This window comes from Oncorhynchus kisutch, linkage group LG14 (genome assembly GCF_002021735.2).
Source record: "Oncorhynchus kisutch isolate 150728-3 linkage group LG14, Okis_V2, whole genome shotgun sequence".
Classification (NCBI taxonomy): domain Eukaryota; kingdom Metazoa; phylum Chordata; class Actinopteri; order Salmoniformes; family Salmonidae; genus Oncorhynchus; species Oncorhynchus kisutch.
This window is the reverse complement of record NC_034187.2, coordinates 930897-946958: the sequence shown is the minus strand read 5'-3', so window position 1 is coordinate 946958 and position 16062 is coordinate 930897. Positions and strand designations below refer to the sequence as shown.

Genomic DNA, 16062 nt, shown 5'->3' with positions numbered 1-16062 from the left:
GGACAGACCTGACGGTGAGCAGGCGGACAGACCCGACGGTGAACAGGCGGACAGACCCGACGGTGAGCACACGGACAGACCCGACGGTGAGCACACGGACAGACCTGACGGACAGACCTGACGGTGAGCAGACGGACAGACCTGACGGTGAGCAGACGGACAGACCTGACGGTGAGCACACGGACAGACCTGACGGTGAGCAGACGGACAGACCTGACGGTGAGCACACGGACAGACCTGACGGTGAGCAGACGGACAGACCTGACGGTGAGCAGACGGACAGACCTGACGGTGAGCAGACGGACAGACCTGACGGTGAGCAGACGGACAGACCTGACGGTGAGCAGGCGGACAGACCTGACGGTGAACAGGCGGACAGACCCGACGGTGAGCAGATGGACAGACCTGACGGTGAGCAGGCGGACAGACCCGACGGTGAACAGGCGGACAGACCCGACGGTGAGCACACGGACAGACCCGACGGTGAGCACACGGACAGACCTGACGGACAGACCTGACGGTGAGCACACGGACAGACCTGACGGACAGACCTGACGGTGAGCAGACGGACAGACCTGACGGTGAGCAGACGGACAGACCTGACGGTGAGCAGACGGACAGACCTGACGGTGAGCACACGGACAGACCTGACGGTGAGCAGACGGACAGACCTGACGCTGAGCAGACGGACAGACCTGACGGTGAGCACACGGACAGACCTGACGGTGAGCAGACGGACAGACCTGACGGTGAGCAGACGGACAGACCTGACGGTGAGCAGACGGACAGACCTGACGGTGAGCAGACGGACAGACCTGACGGTGAGCAGACGGACAGACCTGACGGTGAGCAGACGGACAGACCTGATGGTGAGCAGACGGACAGACCTGACGGTGAGCAGACGGACAGACCTGACGGTGAGCAGACGGACAGACCTGACGGTGAGCAGACAGACAGACCTGACGGTGAGCAGGCGGACAGACCTGACGGTGAACAGGCGGACAGACCCGACGGTGAGCAGATGGACAGACCTGACGGTGAGCAGGCGGACAGACCCGACGGTGAACAGGCGGACAGACCCGACGGTGAGCACACGGACAGACCCGACGGTGAGCACACGGACAGACCTGACGGACAGACCTGACGGTGAGCACACGGACAGACCTGACGGACAGACCTGACGGTGAGCAGACGGACAGACCTGACGGTGAGCAGACGGACAGACCTGACGGTGAGCACACGGACAGACCTGACGGTGAGCAGACGGACAGACCTGACGGTGAGCAGACGGACAGACCTGACGGTGAGCACACGGACAGACCTGACGGTGAGCAGACGGACAGACCTGACGGTGAGCAGACGGACAGACCTGACGGTGAGCAGACGGACAGACCTGACGGTGAGCAGACGGACAGACCTGACGGTGAGCAGACGGACAGACCTGACGGTGAGCAGACGGACAGACCTGATGGTGAGCAGACGGACAGACCTGACGGTGAACAGGCGGACAGACCCGACGGTGAGCAGATGGACAGACCTGACGGTGAGCAGGCGGACAGACCCGACGGTGAACAGGCGGACAGACCCGACGGTGAGCACACGGACAGACCCGACGGTGAGCACACGGACAGACCTGACGGACAGACCTGACGGTGAGCACACGGACAGACCTGACGGACAGACCTGACGGTGAGCAGACGGACAGACCTGACGGTGAGCAGACGGACAGACCTGACGGTGAGCACACGGACAGACCTGACGGTGAGCAGACGGACAGACCTGACGGTGAGCACACGGACAGACCTGACGGTGAGCAGACGGACAGACCTGACGGTGAGCACACGGACAGACCTGACGGTGAGCAGACGGACAGACCTGACGGTGAGCAGACGGACAGACCTGACGGTGAGCAGACGGACAGACCTGACGGTGAGCAGACGGACAGACCTGAGGGTGTATAGCCTATCAACTGTGCTCTTTAGGGTGTATATCCTATCAACTGTGTTCTTTAGGATGCACACAGATTTGTAGATGTTATCACAGGTGCAGTGAAATGCTTGTGTTTCCAACAGTGATAATAATACCTAGAAAACAATAGGCACATAATTCAAATATAATGTCAGAGTCCAGATTAGACACTGAGTGCACAAAACATTAGGAACACCTTCCTAATATTGAGGTTAAACCCCCTTTTGCCCTCAGAACAGCCTCAATTCATTGGGTCATGGACTCTACAAGGTGTCGAAAGCGTTCCACAGGGAAGCTGGCCCATGTTGACTCCAATGCTTCCCGCAGTTTTGTCAAGTTGGCTGGATGTCCTTTGGGTGTGGACCATTCTTGATACACACAGGAAACTGTTGAGTGTGAAAAACTCAGCAGTGTTGCAGTTATTCACACACTCAAACCGGTGCTCCTGGCACCTACTACCATACCCTGTTCAAAGGCACTTACATATGTTGTCTTCCCCATTCACCCTCTGAATGGCACACACACACAATCCATGTCTCAAGGCTTAAAAGACCTTCTTTAACCTGTCTGCTCCCCTTTCATCTACACTGATTGATGTGGCTTTAACAAGTGACATCAATATGGGATCAAAGCTTTCACCTGAATTCACCTGGTCAGTCTATGTCATGGAAAGAGCAGCTGTTCCTAATGCATACACTCAGTGTATGCATGCGCACACGTGTGATATATATAGATATATATAGATATATATACACACACACATATATATATATATATATATACACACACACACACACACACACACACACACATATATATATATATATATACACACACACACACACACACATATATACACACACATATATATATATACACATACATATATATACACATATATACACATACATATATATACACATATATACACATACATATATATACACATATATACACATACATATATATACACATATATACACATACATATATATACATACATATATATACACATACATATATATACATACATATATATACATACATATATATACACATACACATATATACACATACATATATATACACATACACATACATATATATACACATACACATATATACACATACATATATATACACATACATACACATACATATATATACACATACATACACATACATATATATACACATATATACACATACATATATATACACATATATACACATACATATATATACACATATATATACACATATATACACATACATATATATACACATATATACACATACATATATATACATACATATATATACACATACATATATATACATACATATATATACACATACACATATACACATACATATATATACACATACACATACATATATATACACATACACATATATACACATACATATATATACACATACACATATATACACATACATATATATACACATATATACACATACATATATATACACATATATACACATACATATATATACACATATATACACATACATATATATACACATATATATATATATATATATATACACACACACACACATATATGCCAAGAGTGTTCTGATTGGCTCAAACAAATTAAGAAGGAAAGAAATTCCACATATTAACTTTTAACAAGGCACACCTGTTAATTGAAATGCATTCCAGGTGACTACCTCATGAAGCTGGTTTAGAGAATACCAAGAGTGTGCAAAAGCTGTCATCAAGGCTACTTTGAAGAATCTCAAATATAAAATATATTTAGATTTGTTGAACACTTTGTTTGGTTACTACATGATTCCATATGTGTCATTTCATAGTTTTGAAGTCTTCACTATTATTCTACAATGTAGAAAACAGTCCAAATAAAGAACCGTGGAATGAGGAGGTAGGAGGAGGTAGGAGGAGGTAGGAGGAGGTAGGAGGAGGTACCTTTTGATCAGTACTGTACTTCCCAAAAACATCTAAATAAAAATGTACAATTATCTATGTATTGTTTTTGACCAAATCCTCCTGCCATGTCCACTACACAATATATATTGTTATTGACCTAGTGGACATGTACATTCATATTTAGGTGTTTTTTGGTAGTAAATACCGGACGTAAGGGCAGTAAATTATTTATTGCCCAGCGAAACTCCATATTTAGTGAGTAATCTAACAACGGTATTTTGACATAAAACTTTGACAACTCTGCAAGTGTCATTTTATTTATTTCTCTAGGCAAGTCAGTTAAGAACAAATTCTTAATTCACAATGACGACCTACCGCGGCCAAACCCTCCCCTAATATGTACGAGGCTGGGCCAATTGTGCGCCGCCCTAATGGGACAATGTATTGCAGCTAACTGTGTATAGATGAGATCTCATGATATCCTCTCCTCTGCCCAGATACTGGTTCAAGCTATACATTAACCAAAGAACAGTCCATTCTGTAAAGTGACTGTCGCTTCCCACTGGGCAGATGTCAGTTCAATGTCTAGTTTGGATTTACATTTGGGTTGTGTTGTCAACTAACGTGCATTCAACAAAACATTTCACTGCGTCATTGGATTAAGGTTAAAAGTTGGGTGAAAACTCCCGAGTGGCGCAGCGGTCTAAGGCACTGCGTTGCAGTGCTTGAGGCATCACTACAGACCCGGGTTCGATCCCAGGCTGTGTCACATGATTGGGAGACCCAAGAGGCGGCGCACAATTGGCCCAGCGTCGTTTCAGGTTAAGGGAGGCTTTGGCCGGCCAGGATTTCCTTGTCCCATCGCACCCTAGCGACACGTGGCGGCCGGGCACCGGCTAGCTGACTTCAGTCACCAGCTGGAAGGTGTTTCCTCTGACACATTGGTGCGGCTGGCTTCCGGGTTAAGCGAGCAGTGTGTCAAGAAGCAGTGCGGCTTGGCAGGGTCGTGTTTCAGAGGAGGCATGGCTCTCGACCTTCGCATCTCCCGAGTCCGTACGGGAGTTGCAGCGATGGGACAAGACTGTAACTACCAATTGGAAACGACGACATTGGGGAGAAAAAGGGGTAAACAATGTTTTGGGGTGAAAATATTACAAAATGCCCTTTTTGTAAATCCAATTCGTTTTCCACGTTGATTCAAAGTCCTCACATAGATTTGGAGGGGTTGAAATTACGTGGAAACAACGTGATTCAACCAGTTCTTGCCCAGTGGTTTGTCCGGGTGCCAGCCAGATGCACTTTAATGATGGAAGAGGGTTGGAGAATAACAGAGCGTGTGACACTTTGGGTTTGATGACAGCTCTCGCTCTGTTGCTGCACTCAGCAGAATCAACAGATGCAAAGCAACAAATCACTTCATTTTCAAATACATTTGCCACATAAACGTTATGAGTGATCACTATTAAGAGAACAATGTACCAAAGATTACTGAGAACGAGTTCGTAGCTATTACATCCAACAGAAAGAAAGAAAAACCAACTTGCGAGTAAAGAACTGTTTAGTTACATTGTTTGCGCACCAATTGTCTCCCCCTCCTCTCAAACTGGGAGCAGGCGACCATTGCAACAGAACAAGACAATAACTGTCTGAGTTGATGAACCACCTCGTTGGGAAATCATTGTGGTTTCAACAGTTTGCCAGTTGCAGTGGTCTCACCACAAACCGCTATAAGTTGTTAAGTACTAAACATGGTTCTCACCGTTTCGGTCTGATGTTTCCGTCACTTTCTCCGTACGACTCCTCTCCGTTCCCGGTCGCCCCGCTCTCATCATCATGATCCTCCACGGTCACGTCTCCGATAACACCCGGAAGAGGACCGCCGATACTTTCCAAGCCCCGTTCCACCAACACCCCTTCGTTTCCATCTTCCCCGGCTCTGTGTGACCCCAGAGCGGCTGCGGTTTGAGGCTCTCTCCCGGAGGTAAAGCTTAGAGTTGGAGACGTCCCAGTCAGAGCCCTCAAAAACAACATGAGCACTAGGGATATGCTCACGTTCCCAAAGTGAAACTCCCTTTCCATTTGTAACAATGGCACATCAGTACATAGACTATTTACATGCCAAGCCCAGAGTAAAAGTAAAAAATTAAAAATAGCAGAGTAGGTTTTGTACAAGTAAATGTAGATAACAGTTGTTCTTTCTTCGAAGTCATTTCCTTCGCTAGGTAAACAAACCACCGTTACGGCACCATACTGTTATTCCCTTATACCTGACACAAGACTGGCCTTAGTAACGCTGCTCCCTCCCCGTCTCCACACAGCAATAGGACAGGCAAGTAGCAACTAAACAGAAAATGACAAGCATAGAAAGCCGATTGCACACCTGCACCATCAATCTGCACAAGTCGCGTACTAAGCAGAACCCGATTGCACGAAACCTTTGTCGCTCAAAAAACATTTCCGTGGTCCGGACCGGCCCCCCCCAAACACTGAACCTGATTGGACAAGCGCCTATCCGTCAAAAATCAAGGTAGAGTCTACGCATGCGCCCTCACGGCCACCACAAGGGAAAGCACCGGGTGACGTCAGAAGGTTTCTAGTGGCGCGTCCTCTGGTTAAAACATCATTGGTTAAAATAGTAATCGCTGGACCAATAGAAATGCTCTGTGAAGTCAGGAGAAAGATATTGGTTGGTTTACACGACCGCGAAAGATAGTGAGGTCCCCAAGTGGATATGTCCAGCTGTCAATCACCGTCGTTGCTACGGTGGCATTTAAATAGGCGGATTAGAAGGCAGCGAACGAGCAGTGAAACTGGGACGAGATGGAAAGATCAACGTGGCCGGACTGTAAACGCTAAGTTTCCTCTTCCGGTTTTATCACGAGATACTGCAGCCACCGCAGTCTTCTGAACTCAACAAAATGATCAGAGAGGAAGAGGCGAAAATAAACCCACTATGTTAGGATTTTTTTTGTATGGCAGGTTTCCATTGACCCATATGTATTCGACAAAAACAATGTCGCTAAATAAACATTGCGACATGTGTAATGGAAAGAAACGGCAGATAGGAGACCTGTATGTGTATCCATTTGACAGGAGTGGATTTTTATTTAGTCAAACTTTGAGACAAATGACAAACGGTGTTTTTCTAATAAATGATGATTGCCGAAAATGTTTGAAAGTACAGTATGAAGGTTATCACGTAACTAGAAACTCCACTCCACATTTAATTCTAAAATACATTTTTACAACTATAAAAATCATCTTTATTTGATGGACAAGGATTGTCCTGACTTTCAAGAACGCCTGAATTGCTTCGCCTTCCTTTTCTAGTTGGCTGGCAAGTTTCACCACCCAATTATATCAGATCTACTGGACTGTAAATTACAGCAGGGACCGTGGCGATGCTTCGGCACATGAGAATGATTAGAATATGGTCAATATTAGTCAAGTATTGTATTGTATCCATGCTGTCTTTCACCGGCTACCGGAGACATGAAACCGGTAGGTGGGAAGGCATACAGGCTGTCACGCATTTATTTTTACGCAATTTTCCTAAATAGGTCATGAAAACACTTCAACCACTAACTTCACTTTCTTCACACTTGGTTTTCCGTTTTAGGTGTATGCCATTACGTCCAGCTATTTTTTATTGATTCAAGATTGTTAAATGGAAACGCAACCTAGCGGGCAATTGTCCGCGTCTATTTTCTATGCAAACTTGATAAATCTCGACAACAACAAAAATCACTGGACACGTTTAATGGAAACGTAGCTATTGAGTGTCCAATTCGGACAACAAAAACTTGAATTGCTATTTTGCTACGTGACGCTTTTCAAATCAAATCTCATTTGTAATTGTCACATTCGTCGAATACAACAGGTGTTGACTTTACCGTGTTAATGCTTACTAACAGGCCGTTAACCAACAATACACTCAAAGAAATGGAGTTAAGAAAATATTTACTAAATAAACAACAAAAAAATGCAATAACAATAACGAGGCTATGTACAGGTTAGTCGAGGTAATATGTATGTAGGCTAAAGTGACACTGCATAGATAAACAGAGTAGCAGCAGTGTAAAAACAAAAGGGAGGAGCGTCATTTGATTAATTGTTCAGCAGTTTTATGGCTTGGGGGTAGAAGCTGTTAAACTTCTGGATTGGCGCAGTGGTCTAAAACACTGCAGTACCTGGTTCAAATCCAGGCTGCATCACATCCAGCTGTGATTGGGTGGCGCACAATTGGCCCAGTGTCGTCTGGGTTTGGCCTGGGTAGGCCATCATTGTAAATAGAATTTGTTCTTAATTGACTTGCCTAGTTAAATAAAAGTACAACTTATTTTTTATTATTATTAAGGAGCCTTTTGGTCCTAGACTTGGTGCTCCGGTACCGCTTGCCGTGCGGTAGCAGAGAGAACAGTCTACAACTAGGGTGACTGGAGTCTTTGACATTTTTGGGGGGCCCTCTGACACCGCCTGGTATATAGGTCCTGGATGGCAGGAAGCTCCCTGTCAGGCGTCACCCACCCCTATCTGAGATATCTACTGCAGCCCTCATCCTCCACATACAACACCCATTCTGCCAGTCACATTCTGTTAAAGGTCCCCAAAGCACACACATCCCTGTGTCGCTCCTCTTTTCAGTTCGCTGCAGCTAGCGACTGGAGCAAGCTGCAACAAACACTCAAACTGGACAGTTTTATCTCCATCTCATTGAAAGACTCAATCATGGACACTTACTGACAGTTGTGGCTGCTTCACGTGATGTATTGTTGTCTCTACTTTCTTGCCCTTTGTGCTGTTGTCTGTCCCCAATAATGTATGTACCATGTTTTGTGTTGCTCCATGTTGTGCTGTTGCCATGTTGTGTTTCATCCATGTTGTTGTCATGTTGTGTTGCTACCATGTTGTTGTCATGTTGTGTTGCTACCATGTTGTCATGTTGTGTTGCTACCATGTTGTTGTCATGTTGTGTTGCTGCCATGTTGTTGTCATGTTGTGTTGCTACCATGTTGTTGCCATGTTGTGTTGCTACCATGTTGTTGTCATGTTGTGTTTCATCCATGTTGTTGTCATGTTGTGTTTCATCCATGTTGTTGTCATGTTGTGTTGCTACCATGTTGTTGTCATGTTGTGTTTCATCCATGTTGTTGTCATGTTGTGTTTCATCCATGTTGTTGTCATGTTGTGTTGCTACCATGTTGTTGTCATGTTGTGTTTCATCCATGTTGTTGTCATGTTGTGTTGCTACCTTGTTGTTGTCATGTTGTGTTTCATCCATGTTGTTGTCATGTTGTGTTGCTACCATGTTGTTGTCATGTTGTGTTGCTACCATGTTGTTGTCATGTTGTGTTGCTACCATGTTGTTGTCATGTTGTGTTTCATCCATGTTGTTGTCATGTTGTGTTGCTACCTTGTTGTTGTCATGTTGTGTTTCATCCATGTTGTTGTCATGTTGTGTTGCTACCATGTTGTTGTCATGTTGTGTTGCTACCATGTTGTTGTCATGTTGTGTTTCATCCATGTTGTTGTCATGTTGTGTTGCTACCATGTTGTTGTCATGTTGTGTTGCTACCATGTTGTTGTCATGTTGTGTTGCTACCATGTTGTTGTCATGTTGTGTTGCTACCATGTTGTTGTCATGTTGTGTTGCTACCATGTTGTTGTCATGTTGTGTTGCTACCATGTTGTTGTCATGTTGTGTTGCTACCATGTTGTTGTCATGTTGTGTTGCTACCATGTTGTTGTCATGTTGTGTTGCTACCATGCTATGTTGCTGTCTTAGGTCTGTCTTGTCGTGATGTATGTTTTGTCCTATATTTAAACGTATCATTTATAATCCCAGCCCAGTCCCCGCAGGAGGACTTTTGATAGGCCGTAGTTGTAAATAAGAATTTTTTCTTAACTGACTTGCCAAGTTAAAAAAAGGTTCAATTAGAAAATTTAAAATTAAAAAAGCTTGGCCCCAGTGATGTAGTGGACTGTACGCACTACCCCATGTAGCGCCTTACGATCGGATGCTGAGCAGTTGCCATACCAGGCGGTGATGCAGCCAGTCAAGATGCTCTCAATGGTGCAGCTGTATAACCTTTTGAAGATATGAGGGCCCATGACAAATCTGTTCAGTCTACTGAGGGGGAAGAGGCGTTGTCGTGTCATCTTCACAACTCTCTTGGTGTGTTTGGACCATGTTAGTTTGTTGGTGATGTGGAGACCAAGGATCTTGAAACTCTCGACAAGTTCCACTGCAGCACCGTCGATGTGAATGGGGGCGTGTTCAGCCCTCCTTTTCCCTGTAGTCCATGATCAGCTCCTTTGTCTTGCTGACGTTGGGGGAGAGGTTGTTGTCCTGGCACAACACTGTCCGGTCAATGACATCCTCCCTATAGGTTGTCGGGATGATGAATTGGAGTGGGTCTAGGGTTTATGGGATGATGGTGTTGTTGAGCCTTTCAAAGCATTTCATGGCTGCAGATGTGAGTGGCAGTCATTTAGACAGGTTACCTTGGAGTTCTTTGGCACAGGGTCAGGTTGAGATGCCTACATGTGTGTATTTCCATTGTTTAGGGCGGGTCCCATGTCTGTCTTGTCAACATCATCTTTGAGGTGATCCAATTTATCCAGGAAAGACAAACAAACAAATGACAACCTCATACAGATGGTAAATACCGTGGCAATCTAACAAACAGATGACAACCTCATACAGATGGTTATTACAGTGGCAATCTAACAAACAGATGACAACCTCATACAGATGGTTCATACAGATGGTTAATACAGTGGCAATCTAACAAACAGATGACAACCTCATACAGATGGTTCATACAGATGGTTAATACAGTGGCAATCTAACAAACAGATGACAACCTCATACAGATGGTTAATACCGTGGCAATCTAACAAACAGATGACAACCTCATACAGATGGTTCATACAGATGGTTAATACAGTGGCAATCTAACAAACAGATACATGCCCTGGGTCAAAAACGTCATGCTCAAATGTTCTATAAATGATAAATGACAAAATAAATCCTATGCATTGTTGTTACAAAGTGTGACCATTCTACATTTCTAACAGACTTGTCACCCCCTTGTGGGGAAAATACATACATTGGGGCAAAAAAGTATTTAGTCAGCCACCAATTGTGCAAGTTCTCCCACTTAAAAAGATGAGAGAGGCCTGTAATTTTCATCATAGGTACACTTCAACTATGACAGACAAAATGAGAAAAAAAAATCCAGGAAATCACATTGTAGGACTTTTAATAAATTTGTTAGCAAATTATGGTGGAAAATAAGTATTTGGTCAATAACAAAAGTTTCTCAATACTTTGTTATATACCCTTTGTTGGCAATGACAGAGGTCAAACTTTTTCTGTAAGTCTTCACAAGGTTTTCACACACTGTTGCTGGTATTTTGGCCCATTCCTCCATGCAGATCTCCTCTGGAGCAGTGATGTTTTGGGGCTGTTGCTGGGCAACATGGACTTTCAACTCCCTCCAAAGATTTTCTATGGGGTTGAGATCTGGAGACTGGCTAGGCCACTCCAGGACCTTGAAATGCTTCTTGTGTTTGGGATCATTGTCATGCTGAAAGACCCAGCCACGTTTCATCTTCAATGCCCTTGCTGATGGAAGGAGGTTTTCACTCAAAATCCCACGATACATGGCCCCATTCATTCTTTCCTTTACACGGATCAGTCGTCCTGGTCCCTTTGCAGAAAAACAGCCCCAAAGCATGATGTTTCCACCCCCATGCTTCACATTAGGTATGGTGTTCTTTGGATGCAACTCAGCATTCTTTGTCCTCCAAACACGACGAGTTGAGTTTTTACCAAAAAGTTATATTTTGGTTTCATCTGACCATATGACATTCTCCCAATCTTCTTCTGGATCATCCAAATGCTCTCTAGCAAACTTCAGACGGGCCTGGACATGTACTGGCTTAAGCAGGGGGACACGTCTGGCACTGCAGGATTTGAGTCCCTGGCGGCGTAGTGTGTCACTGATGGTAGGCTTTGTTACTTTGGTCCCAGCTCTCTGCAGGTCATTCACTAGGTCCCCCCGTGTGGTTCTGGGATTTTTGCTCACTGTTCTTGTGATCATTTTGACCCCACGGGGTGAGATCTTGCGTGGAGCCCCAGATCGAGGGAGATTATCGGTGGTCTTGTATGTCTTCCATTTCCTAATAATTGCTCCCACAGTTGATATCTTCAAACCAAGCTGCTTACCTATTGCAGATTCAGTCTTCCCAGCCTGGTGCAGGTCTACAATTTTTTTTCTGGTGTCCTTTGACAGCTCTTTGGTCTTGGCCAAAGTGGAGTTTGGAGTGTGACTGTTTGAGGTTGTGGACAGGTGTCTTTTATACTGATAACAAGTTCAAACAGGTGCCATTAATACAGGTAACGAGTGGAGGACAGAGGAGCCTCTTAAAGAAGAAGTTACAGGTCTATGAGAGCCAGAAATCTTGCTTGTTTGTAGGTGACCAAATACTTATTTTCCACCATAATTTGCAAATAAATTAATTACAAATCCTACAATGTGATTTTCTGGATTTTATTTGTCTTATTTTGTCTGTCATAGTTGAAGTGTACCTTTGATGAAAATTACAGGCCTCTCTCATCTTTTTAAGTGGGAGAACTTACACAATTGGTGGCTGACTAAATACTTTTTTGCCCCACTGTAACTCTGTTTTAAGACAAACAGATTTATTAACTCGCAATGTCTCATTTAATACTGGAGGAAAATATTCACAATATTTCAGTCAATTACATGAAGATACCTGGTAAAGATGAACAATCTCAAGTAAAATGTTATGTCACATGCGCCGAATACATCAGGTGAAACACTTACTTACAAGCCATTAACCAACAATGCAGAGTTAAAAAGTAAGAACAATTTGGCAAAAAATAAAAAAGGAAATAGTACCACAATAAGGAGATTATATAATGAGTAGCGGTACCAAGTCAATATGCAGGGGTACGAGGTAGTCAATATGCAGGGGTACGAGGTAGTCAATATGCAGGGGTACGAGGTAGTCAATATGCAGGGGTATGAAGTAGTCAATATGCAGGGGTACGAGGTAGTCAATATGTAGGGGTACGAGGTAGCCAATATGCAGGGGTACGAGGTAGCCAATATGCAGGGGTATGAGGTAGTCGAGGTAGTCAATATGCAGGGGTACGAGGTAGTCAATATGCAGGGGTACGAGGTAGTCGAGGTAGTCAATATGCAGGTGTACGAGGTAGTCAATATGCAGGGGTACGAGGTAGTCAATATGCAGGGGTATGAGGTAGTCAATATGCAGGGGTATGAGGTAGTCAATATGCAGGAGTATAAGGTAGCCAATATGCAGGGGTACGAGGTAGTCAATATGCAGGGTACGAGGTAGTCGAGGTAGTCAATATGCAGGGGTACAAGGTAGTCAATATGCAGGGGTACGAGGTAGTCAATATGCAGGGTTACGAGGTAGTCAATATGCAGGGGTACGAGGTAGTCAATATGCAGGGGTACGAGGTAGTCAATATGCAGGGGTACGAGGTAGTCAATATGCAGGGGTACGAGGTAGTCAATATGCAGGGGTACGAGGTAGTCAATATGCAGGGGTACGAGGTAGTCAATATGCAGGGGTACGAGGAAGTCAATATGCAGGGGTACGAGGTAGTCAATATGCAGGGGTACGAGGTAGTCAATATGCAGGGGTACGAGGTAGTCAATATGCAGGGGTACGAGGTAGTCAATATGCAGGGGTATGAAGTAGTCAATATGCAGGGGTACGAGGTAGTCAATATGTATGGGTACGAGGTAGCCAATATGCAGGGGTACGAGGTAGCCAATATGCAGGGGTATGAGGTAGTCGAGGTAGTCAATATGCAGGGGTACGAGGTAGTCAATATGCAGGGGTACGAGGTAGTCGAGGTAGTCAATATGCAGGTGTACGAGGTAGTCAATATGCAGGGGTATGAGGTAGTCAATATGCAGGGGTATGAGGTAGTCAATATGCAGGAGTATAAGGTAGCCAATATGCAGGGTTACGAGGTAGTCAATATGCAGGGGTACGAGGTAGTCAATATGCAGGGGTACGAGGTAGTCAATATGCAGGGGTACGAGGTAGTCAATATGCAGGGGTACGAGGTAGTCAATATGCAGGGGTACGAGGTAGTCAATATGCAGGGGTACGAGGAAGTCAATATGCAGGGGTACGAGGTAGTCAATATGCAGGGGTACGAGGTAGTCAATATGCAGGGGTACGAGGTAGTCAATGTGCAGGGGTACGAGGTAGTCAATATGCAGGGGTACGAGGTAGTCAATATGCAGGGGTACGAGGTAGTCAATATGCAGGGGTACGAGGAAGTCAATATGCAGGGGTACGAGGTAGTCAATATGCAGGGGTACGAGGTAGTCAATATGCAGGGGTACGAGGTAGTCAATATGCAGGGGTACGAAGTAGTCAATATGCAGGGGTACGAGGTAGTCAATATGCAGGGGTATGAAGTAGTCAATATGCAGGGGTACGAAGTAGTCAATATGCAGGGGTACGAGGTAGCCAATATGCAGGGGTACGAGGTAGCCAATACGCAGGGGTATGAGGTAGTCGAGGTAGTCAATATGCAGGGGTACAAGGTAGTCAATATGCAGGGGTACGAGGTAGTCAATATGCAGGGGTATGAAGTAGTCAATATGCAGGGGTACGAGGTAGTCAATATGCAGGGGTACGAGGTAGCCAATATGCAGGGGTACGAGGTAGCCAATATACAGGGGTATGAGGTAGTCGAGGTAGTCAATATGCAGGGGTACGAGGTAGTCAATATGCAGGGGTATGAGGTAGTCGAGGTAGTCAATATGCAGGTGTACGAGGTAGTCAATATGCAGGGGTACGAGGTAGTCAATATGCAGGGGTACGAGGTAGTCAATATGCAGGGGTCCGAAGTAGTCAATATGCAGGGGTACGAGGTAGTCGAGGTAGTCAATATGCAGGGGTACGAGGTAGTCAATATGCAGGGGTATGAGGTAGTCAATATGCAGGGGTATGAGGTAGTCAATATGCAGGGGTACGAGGTAGTCGAGGTAGTCAATATGCAGGGGTATGAGGTAGTCAATATGCAGGGGTATGAGGTAGCCAATATGCAGGAGTACAAGGTAGCCAATATGCAGGGGTACGAGGTAGTCAATATGCAGGGTACGAGGTAGTCGAGGTAGTCAATATGCAGGGGTACGAGGTAGTCAATATGCAGGGGTACGAGGTAGTCAATATGCAGGGGTACGAGGTAGTCAATATGCAGGGGTACGAGGTAGTCAATATGCAGGGGTACGAGGTAGTCAATATGCAGGGGTACGAGGTAGTCAATATGCAGGGGTACGAGGTATTCAATATGCAGGGGTACGAGGAAGTCAATATGCAGGGGTACGAGGTAGTCAATATGCAGGGGTACGAGGTAGTCAATATGCAGGGGTACGAGGTAGTCAATATGCAGGGGTACGAGGTAGTCAATATGCAGGGGTACGAGGTAGTCAATATGCAGGGGTACGAGGAAGTCAATATGCAGGGGTACGAGGTAGTCAATATGCATGGGGTACGAGGTAGTCAATACGCAGGGGTACGAAGTAGTCAATACGCAGGGGTACGAGGTAGTCAATATGCAGGGGTATGAAGTAGTCAATATGCAGGGGTACGAAGTAGTCAATATGCAGGGGTACGAGGTAGCCAATATGCAGGGGTACGAGGTAGCCAATATGCAGGGGTATGAGGTAGTCGAGGTAGTCAATATGCAGGGGTACAAGGTAGTCAATATGCAGGGGTACGAGGTAGTCAATATGCAGGGGTATGAAGTAGTCAATATGCAGGGGTACGAGGTAGTCAATATGCAGGGGTACGAGGTAGCCAATATGCAGGGGTACGAGGTAGCCAATATGCAGGGGTATGAGGTAGTCGAGGTAGTCAATATGCAGGGGTACGAGGTGGTCAATATGCAGGGGTACGAGGTAGTCGAGGTAGTCAATATGCAGGTGTACGAGGTAGTCAATATGCAGGGGTACGAGGTAGTCAATATGCAGGGGTACGAGGTAGTCAATATGCAGGGGTATGAGGTAGTCAATATGCAGGAGTATAAGGTAGCCAATATGCAGGGGTACGAGGTAGTCAATATGCAGGGGTACGAGGTAGTCGAGGTAGTCAAT

The 16062-nt window shown here is 45.3% G+C and overlaps 1 protein-coding gene across 1 annotated transcript in view; it reads right to left on the bottom strand.

The window, feature by feature from the left end:
* eif2ak3 (eukaryotic translation initiation factor 2-alpha kinase 3) overlaps positions 1-6280 on the bottom strand; it is a 78608-nt gene extending 72328 nt beyond the window's left edge. Inside the window, exon 1 of the mRNA XM_031787622.1 lies at positions 5643-6280. Coding sequence (XP_031643482.1) covers positions 5643-5962 — 320 coding nt within the window. The 5' untranslated portion in view covers positions 5963-6280. The remainder of the gene's footprint in view (positions 1-5642) is intronic.
* Positions 6281-16062: the final 9782 nt, after the last annotated feature.